The 9,806-nt window shown below is 42.7% G+C and overlaps 1 protein-coding gene across 1 annotated transcript; it reads right to left on the minus strand.

Moving 5' to 3' along the window:
* Nucleotides 1–4,775: 4,775 nt before the first annotated feature.
* LOC144705240 (Transducin/WD40 repeat-like superfamily protein) lies at nucleotides 4,776–8,641 on the minus strand. Its single transcript, XM_078577826.1, has 5 exons — nucleotides 8,472–8,641; nucleotides 8,201–8,345; nucleotides 6,553–6,734; nucleotides 6,258–6,453; nucleotides 4,776–6,007 (listed from the first exon to the last, which is right to left on the minus strand). Coding segments are annotated over exons 1-5 (1,548 nt in total). The 5' UTR covers nucleotides 8,474–8,641; the 3' UTR covers nucleotides 4,776–4,984.
* Between the last annotated feature and the right edge of the window lie 1,165 nt (nucleotides 8,642–9,806).

Consider the following 9,806-nt stretch of genomic DNA (forward strand, 5'->3'; position numbering starts at 1 on the left):
CATCTTATATTTTGGATTATTCCCTCCTTACATCACACTCACCTCTGTGAACTTGTCACATCAGACATATGAGGATTTGAAATATCATGTTAAGAGACTTATAGGTTTTATTCAAAACACAAATTTCCATCCACAATGCGTATTTGGTGTTAAATATCTAAGGGTCACTGTCATCTCCATGACATAAATACATTTGACTGATAGTTAGGTATGATACCATTAAAGAATTCATAGGGACAAATTATATTAACTCTTTCCCCGAAAAGCACCTATTGTTTTTCATTAGTGTCTCCTCAATAATGGGTACGGATCGACCATAGTCATATGAATGGGACTAGATAATGCTATTCTTTCCATATATCTGTATGCCCTTCCTGATTATCTTTCAGATAGGAATGTTTAGAACATATCTGTAAAGAGTATTGATCACCATAATATGATTTCATCATAATTCACTTAGTCATCACATGCATTCCCATCATCATCGATAATAATATCATGTGCATCATAACAAATATATTGCATTGATGACTATTGAACAAGATTGACTCACCAGACACATATTTCCAACAAGGTGATCTGGCACCCAGGCACCTCGCAGAAGGGAGGAATCTATTCCTAGCAGTTGTGGTGATGACCGATGACATCCAAAATGCTTGGCAGCTAAGGTGATCACTGCCAACTGACAGTTGATGCCTAACAGATAGTGATGGAGCGCGCCAGCCCACTCTACTGGAAACGTCTTTGGAGCCACCATTGTCGTCATCGACAGCCCCGCCAATTCACGTCCAGCCTGATTGGATCGCCAAGGCGCAAGTAAGGCACCCGGGTTCAAATACTCCGGGTGAAAGCACGTTCATATCTTTCTCGCATTTTGATTTCGTATCGCCTTCATCGTTTTATCATGTTTGTATTTTTGTTTTTGTTGTGTCGATATCCATCTTGTCACATATGTGTTTGTATTGTCACACATACGCGTCAAACATATCTCTTTTTATTTGTGTTAAAAGGAGGGTCCTATGTATAAGAACCCCCGGTAAGGGCACTTATGCCCTTACCTAGGGCCATTCTGCCCTTAGTAAGGGCCATTGTGCCCCAGAGCCCTAGAATTTTAGACCAGTTGTAATTTTTCTATCGAGTTTGGAGTTTGTTCGATAGCTGGCTTATGGGAGAAGAGGAAGAGAGAGAGGAAGAAGGGAAGGGGAGGAGCTGTGCCAAACCGTCGTTGCTGCCAATCCGGACGCCGCCGCTAGCCGCGACTGCCAATCCAGACCCGATACCGGTTGTCGACGCCCATCGGATGTCCCTTTAGACGCCGTCCATGCGCTCTTGTTCACTGGAGTCGTCGCTCGCGGATTGCGCCATGCACACAGTCGCGTGACGTGACATGGTACATCACGACGCAAACGACCAATGCTGTGGCGCGTTGACGAGGTGGTGCATGTTGTGACAACATCGCGACTGCCTGTTACCACGCAGGCTCCGTAGCAGGCTTGGCGTTAAGCCCTGCGGCCTCTCCGCAGCTGACTGCTGCTCAGACAAGTGTCGAATGCCGCCGCTCTGTCAACGACGGCCGAATGCTCTGAGCTTCCGATGCATGCATCTTTCTAGGGACGCACTGCACTCACCCCGCCGAGTAGTACGACACAACGCCCTCTGCAGCGACGAAGGCCCACTGACACCGGGACGTGCCGCCCCGCTAGAGTCGTTGCCGATTTCCGCTCCCCTATCAGCTATTGCTTCTAGGGCCAGTCAACCCCACTTGTACCTCTATTGGGCAACATCATTAGTTGCTGACTGTCCAGCCGAGTCAACGAACGGGTCGACGCGACGGTCTTGGAGCTCTGCACCAACGCCCTAGGTCCCCTCGTTGCTTGTCGATTGCTTTGCTGCATTGGCGCCCAATTGCTCGTGATGCCGGCCAGTCTCCATTGTCGTACCATCGTCCGCTTGACCCCAGCATGTGTTGCACTGCCACACCCAGGCTTCCTCCACTGTGGCCGGTGCCACCAACTGCTGCCACTACACATATCCAGCATCGTGCTGTATGTACTGCTTGCAGTTCACACTCGCGGACACCCCTCTGGTCGTGCTCGCCAAACCTCAGACGTATACATGCGCGGTCTCACTGCCGCTCCTCCGTTCACTTCGCGCTCACCTCCTTGCATTATGCTCCAGCGCCGCATTCCCGCCTGCTGTCAAGCTATACCGCATGCTGCCCATACTGGTCCTTGCACCGATGAAGACACCAACGACGAATGTTGCCACCAACGAGTTACATCGTTCCCCTTGCTTGTCAGTTATATTACGTCTTTTAGTATATTTTTGGCTGCGCTCCATCGCGCTCAGGTTAGTTTAGGTGAGAGACTTTATCTTGAAAACTACGTCATCAGTGATTTCCCAGGTACGGGTCAAGCCCATCCGTTACATGCGAGTGCCAACAGAGTTATTCTGCTTGACATTGTAGTCACCGTCGTCGCTTCGACGAGAGTCAGAAGGTCACCGTCACCGACACCAGTCGCCCACCTCGGAGCTCGGAGCTTGACGAAACCCCACGAGTCAGGGCCTGCACGTACATCCGCCTAGGTTCATCCCATCACGTAGTTTCATTTTCCCTTAGGGAATTATCTGTCGGGCAACATCATTGTCGATGTCCAACATCATCTTGGTATCAGAGCATCATCTCAATACTCGTACAAATGACGTCCCTGACGACGTCCGACATCATCTTGGTATCAGACAATAATCTTGATACCTGTCCGGACGACGTCCCCGATGATGGCTGCTAGCTCGTGATCATCTTATAGCAATATGAGTTCTTGAATGATGGTTGTGTCCTCTATTTACTAAAATTCAATATCAAACTTCCAAAAGTTTTAATGGCAAACATTTAATAGAACCACACCAAAAATACTCAAACTAGTATTTTTAGACAATGATGAAAATCACCATCATCATTTAAACATTCGTTATCACCCACAGATTTGAATGACGATGAAAGTTTTGTCACTTTCTGTCATCATCAAAGTAAGGTTTTAAAAAAGTTGATGATGATTTTGTTACGTCATCTGCAATTTAACATATGCTGATTTGTCTACACAACTTATGATGGTCATTGATTGTCAAAGCCTTTATTAAGGAATCAAACATTGAAATTGAAATTTGAAATTAAACTAGGCAGTAAATAAAATAGTGAGATCATGAGGCTAAAACTATGTTACTGTTAGACTCGATAGAATACACAAATTCTTCTTCTATATCTCATTGATCTCGATCTGTAGTACATTTGAACAAAAAATATGTAAATGAAATGAAAAATTCCCTTAGAGAATTTGGGGATTTTCTCTGAGAAGTCTCCACTCCACCCTTTCTTCTAGACTATCTAGAAACATTTTTTCTCTTGCTAAAATCAGAGTTTTAAATTTGTTACTGGATCAACAACAGATTTCTTAATCGGCATTAATTACAGAGAGTTTGATGACTTCAATTCTTGATTTGTTCGCAGGTCAATAGGATCATCTCTTCAGAAGAACATATCAGTATGAAATTTCTTTGTGGAGTTGACGCTGTTGTGGATCTCCCCATTGATGCAAGATTTGCTTACATGGAGACCCACCAGTAGCAAATCAACAACTGGATACGACTAAAAAAGAGAGAACAACATCAGATCCAAATCAGACTCCCAGTTTTAAATGAGAAGATGATACTCTTGATCTCATGTGTTACTGAACTAGGAATATTTCCAGCATATTATGCCAAATGTTGGTATTTCTCCTACAATGTCACACATCCGCCTTATGTGTTCATGGATGCTTCTCTTTCTTTTGTAGTGAGTAGATCTGAACCTCTGTATTAAGGCTCAAGCTTTATATTTCTCATTTCTAATGCCCTGTTTCTCAATCATTTCAATATATGCAGTAACAAACAGTCTAGAGCAACATTCCCATTTATTTTTGTTTTTAGATACTATGTTACCATAGGGCACAAAAGGGTGTTATATTTAATACACTTTCTTACTATTCCACCCATGTTAATTCAAGCATTGATGGTCCCCACATAGGTTTGTATCAAATAACTTTGGTATCACATTTATGTTCTCCCACACCATATCAATCAAACATGAAGTCATTTGTCATTTCTTGGATTGCATTGAATGTGAGAGAGGTGATAAGCTTCCGGAAAAATATGATGGGCAATGCCAAAGAAAACGTGGTGAGACAGTTATGAATTGCTCGAAATGGCTAATCTTTGCCAAGATAGCCGTAAGTAATAGAAAATTTAAAAGAACATGTGTATCCTTTAGAAGAATTATTACTTGCCAAAAACATGCAAATTGGCATGATATTCATCTTAAAGAACTCTAAACACCTCTGGGATTCCCAATAACCATTAGGCAATTAGATTATAATGAAAATTTGGTTGACGACACCAAATCTGCTGTAATACCAATTAATGGATCAAATCCTCAAAAAGAGCGAGTTAAGGAATCAGGAGTTTTCAATGAACAGTCCACTAGGAGCAAAAAAGACTTTCAAACACACTTCACCGACCAGATAATAGACAAAAAAAACATCATCATCATACAACAGACCATGTGGACATTACTCATCCCTCTGGAGCCTTGTATAAAAGGAAAGAAAGGAAGACCCATGATGGGGAAAGAACGAAAAGGAAAGTGAAAGGAAGAAAGAGAAGACTAATGATGATAGTATTGATTACGAAGGTGCTGGTCAGGCTTTGATGATGACACACATTTATCTACTCTGGTAAAAAAATTCAATCCAGGATCTGAAGCTTTCATTAAAAACAAGTCCCTGGGGGATAAAGAATGCCCTTCAACCTACCACAGCAACCACATAATAGAGGGAATAAAAAAATATACATGCCATATACAAATGTGGAAAGACACATCATCATCCACTATGCCACAGCCAGATAGCTCCTAATTTCACCATAACTTTCCAATAAAGGAAGACCCACAATCTCAAGACCAAATGCAGATAGTGCCAGACTTATCTGATGAGGCCAAAGGCCCCCCCAGCCCATTCCAAGAGCAAGCAAGCACAGGCGCAGTATGGCCCTTCAGAGTGGCCACCACTCCTTTATTCATCCTAGACCAGATATGAACAGATCCATCGGCAGATCCCACTGCCACGTAATTCTCATCAGCACTGATGCAGGACCTGCTCCAGTTTGACGCCAGTTGGTTCCCGTTAACCCTAAACCTCTCACACACCTCCATTGACCTCAAGTCAAAGAGGTTGTGCACATTGTCCCTGCCACTGGTCAACACCATGTTCCCGCTCCTCGACAGGTTGACCGAGGTCACGGCACTCGAATGGCCCGCCACCTCGTTGACCAACTTGCTGGATCGGCTATCCCAGAGCCGCAGGCCACCATCCACGTGGCCGGAGCAGATGGTCGACGCGTCGGCGGCAAACGAGAGAGCATTACAGTTGCTGCTGGACATGATGGTGTTGGTGCAGAAACCCGTGCCGATGTCCCAGAGCTTGATGGTGTGGTCGTAGGCAGCACTGGCAGCATGGCGGCTTGGAGTTCTCGGTAGGTCAACACCGCAGACTTTGTCACGGTGGCCGGAGAGCGTGTGAAGGGTACGTCCCGAGGTCAGGTCGATGACGAAGAGATTGTTCGAGGTGCAGGCGGCGATGACGAGTCGGTTGTCGTGGGCGATGGCAAGATCGAGAACTGAGCTGGTGCAGCCGTGGAGGTCATTGACTGTGTTAACTGAGGCCGAGTCCCAGACTTTGACCTTGCGGTCTTGCCCGCCGCTGACCAGCTTGGCGGAGTTGTTGAGAAAGGTGATGGAGCCGCAAGCTCCATCGTGGGCCCGGATGACGTGGCAGCATGTCGAGGGGAAGGTTGAGTCTGCTCGCACTTTGAGGCCAGGTTCGATCCTGCGGACTACACCATCCACCTCCTGCCTTGCTAGCCGCTCAATGCCGCTGACTTTGAGCTGATCCATCAACTCCTGGTACATGGAATTAACCTACAAGATCACATAATCAAGATCAGATAAAAGTTGCATAGTTTATGATCCCTGCTCATAAAAAAACATCGAGGGAGACATTATGAGAACAATTTAACAAATATATGATCCTGACAACAGAGGCCGAGGTTTCTCCTGTCAAAATATTGATAGAAAAGAACATGCGATTCTGACATTTCTTGTCTGATTTAAAATGTCATGAAAATTTAACTGTTCACAAAGTTTGTAAAGATGTAGAAATGTGAGATACCTCGTTGAGTTTTTCTGCATCTTTCATCTTCTCCAGCATCATTCTTTCAATAAGCATCTTGTTCTCGGCCTCAGTGCTCCTGAGTTTTTTAATTATTTCTTCGAGCTTGGTTTTAAGCACCTCATTCTCCTGCCCTATAAGATCAAAAGCTCTTGACTTCTCGTCGAGATCCTGTTCGAGCTTCAAACATTTTTCCCTGTGAAAATGATTATTAGTAAAATTAAGATTTATAGTTTTCTCACATACAAATTGAATCAATTAAACAAGTGAAAATGAAAAAGTGGACAGATCAAACCTTGACTGAGCTACCTCATTTTGTAATTTATTCACAGCTGCCGATTTTTCTTCAAGAAGGGCCTTTGATGCTCTGCATTCTGAAACTTCATCTACAAGCTGTTCGGAGAGGCGTGCTTGTGCTTTATAACATTGTTGCAGCTCCAATTCAAGACTTTCTGCCTTTTCTTTCCACTCCGAGCCCTGCAAAAATTTTGAGAAACAGATTAGGCCACCATTTCCTTCTTTTTCTTAATACTATTTATTTTTCACTCGTATGAGTATCATCAAAGATATTTGATAAACAAATAATACTGACATTTTCTGATGTGATAAGCAATCGCATCTACGAGCATCGTTCCTGGCCCAAGCAAAAGGACAATGGCCCAGCCCAGATAGGCCCAGTAACCGGGCTTACTTAAGCCGGCTATCGGAAAGGAGAAAATGGCTTTCAACAACTGTTAGTGCCATCGCACAACTTCGCGTCTCAGCCCTCCCCTAACCCGATCTCTCGCGCAGACGTCCAAGCCTATGACAGATCGGGGAGCTACCATGAGCACATGGCATTGTACATTCAGCCAGCTCGACGACGTCGTGCAACCCATAAACCTTCGCTCATCCCCTCCTTCCTTCGCTCTTCCATCTCTTCGACACTCTTGCTATTCCATTGTGAACATTGTCGGGTTTCATCAAGAACGACTGAAGTTACGATTGGGGGTTGTAACAGTTTCAAACGAGAATTGATCAATTTGAAACCCAAATTTGGTTTGATCCATGTAAATCTATGGAATTTCTGAATTTATTTCGTCATTATATTTTTCATCCATCTGATAAAGAGCTAATTAAGCAGAAAAATATGAATGCACAAAAAAATATTATTATCCACTTTTCATCCATCTGATCAAGAGCTCATCGAGCAAAAAAACAATAAAGCACAAAATTTTTCACGAAATAACTTTTATCTATCTAACCAAGAAGGAAAAACTATAAAGCAACACAAAACTATGAAAGCAGAAAAAGTTAATAGACCATATTTGTCATCCATCTGACAAAGACCTAACAAAGCAGAGGAACAATAAAAAAACAAAATATCACCAGGAAACAATTTTTATCTTTCTAATCAAGTGCTAATCAAGAAGAAAAAACTATAAAGCACTGGAAAGTATTTTAAAAGTATTTGATCGAGAGCTTAGCGACTAGAAAAATAATGAAAGCCCAAAAAACATTAGGAAACATTTTTCGTCCATCTGATGAAGAGTTAATCGAGCAGAAGCAACATAAAAGCACACAATTTTATCAGAAAACAATTCCATCGATCTGATCAAGAGCTAATCCAGATGAAAAACCAATAAAAACAACCAAAAAATATTGTCCACCTATTCTATCGGGAGCTAAGTAAGTACAAAAATTACAAAAACACAAAAAAATTATACGAAATATTTTCATCCGTCTACGATCAAGAGTTAACAAATTAGGAAGAAACAATGTAAATACCGTACTAGTTCAGAGGAAATTATTTTCATCCGTCTGATCAAGAGAGGCATTTGCACTCAAGCCTTCCGGTGAGAGAAGAAAAAGAAAAGGAAAAACAGGCCACATACGACTTGAAGAAGAAGAAGAAAATCAAAGATAGAGAAGAAAAAAAGCGGTAGATTTACAAGGAAATGAACCTGCGAGGCAAACGGGCTGCGCTGCAGAGCGAGAATCGCAGGAGCATGAGCTCCTTCCTCTACAGAATGCCGCTTCCGGAGATCTTTAATGGCGAGCTTTATCGCCACCCTTCCAGCCTCTTCCTCCGCCTCTCTTGTAGTCAACCTGATTACGCCGTCAAATGCCACCGCGTCAATAAAAATCGACGAGAATCGAAGAAGTGGGAACGAATTAAGATTCAGAAATACCGCCGAATTGCGTAGAAGAGATGAGATTATCGTGGGCACTCACATGGGTTGATCGATTTGAGGGAGAACCCAATCGCAAGATGAGATCTTTTGTGGGTTTCAGCGAGTTTTCCGCGAAAAAAGCGTCAGAATTCTTCATCCGAGAGCCAAGCCCCGAATGGGATTTCTCCACCCTGATGGATTCTTCTACTTATGGATTCCTGAGTGCATACGACTCGATTTAGAGAGAAAAAAAGAGATGTTGACAGTTAAATATAACCATGATGATGCTTTGCTTGTGGTGGGAAGGAGGGAGAGAGAGAGATAACGATAGAGAAAGAGAGATAGATAGAGAGACAGTAGAGAGAGAGAGATAGATAGAGAGATAGAAAGAGTGATAGATAGAGAGAGAGAAAGAGAGATAGATAGAGAGAGAAGGAGAGATAGATAGAGAGAGATAAAGAGAGAGAAAGAGATAAAGTGACGAGGGAGAGAAAGAGATAGAGATAACGAGGAAGAGAATGAGATGGGGATAACGAGGAAGAGAAAGAGATAGAGATTGAAATAATGAGGGAAAGAAAGACATAGAGATAGAGATAACGAGGGAGAGAAATAGATAGAGATAAGGAGGGAGAGAATGAGATGGAGATAACGAGGGAGAGAGAGAGATGGACATAAAGAGGGAGAGAAAGAGATAGATATAAGGAGAGAGAATGAGATGGAGATAACAAGGGAGAGAAAAACATAGAGAAAGAGATAGAGATAGAGAGAGAGATAGTGAGGGAGAGAACGAGATAGACATAACGAGGGAGAGAAAGCCATAGAGATAGAGATAGAGATAGTGAGGGAGAGAACGAGATAGACATAACGAGGGAGAGAAAGCCATAGAGATAGAGATAACGAGGGAGAGAAAGAGATAGATATAACGAAGGAGAGAAAAAGATAAAGATAGAGATAATGAGGGATAGAAAGAGAGAGATAATGAGGGATAGAAAGAGAGAGATAATGAGGGAGAGAAAGAGATAGATATAACGAAGGAGAGAAAGAGATACAGATAGAGATTATGAGGGAGAGAGACAGATAGATATAACGAAGGACAGAAAAAGATACAAATAGAGATTATGAGGGAGAGAAAGAGATAGACATAACGAGGGAGAGAAAGACATAGAGATATAGATAGAGATAGAGGTAGAGATAATGAGGGAGAGAAAGACTTAGAGATAGAGATAGAGATAACAAGGGAGAGAAAGACATAGAGATAGAGAGAATGGGACAAAGAACGACAGAGATAGAGAGAGAGAGAGAAGAGCGAGAGAAGAGGGACAGAGACAAAGATACAGAGAAAAACAAACATATAGATAAAGATAAAGAAAGAGAGGCATATAGATATATATTACAC

Source organism: Wolffia australiana, chromosome 7 (assembly GCF_029677425.1).
Source record: "Wolffia australiana isolate 7733 chromosome 7, ASM2967742v1".
Classification (NCBI taxonomy): domain Eukaryota; kingdom Viridiplantae; phylum Streptophyta; class Magnoliopsida; order Alismatales; family Araceae; genus Wolffia; species Wolffia australiana.

Coding starts and splice junctions, on each gene's coding strand:
- LOC144705240 (XM_078577826.1), bottom strand. Junction 6,735..8,200: donor GCAGCCCGTTTGCCTCGCAG/GTTCATTTCCTT, acceptor AAATTTTTGCAG/GGCTCGGAGTGGAAAGAAAA. Junction 6,454..6,552: donor AATGAGGTAGCTCAGTCAAG/GTTTGATCTGTC, acceptor TCATTTTCACAG/GGAAAAATGTTTGAAGCTCG.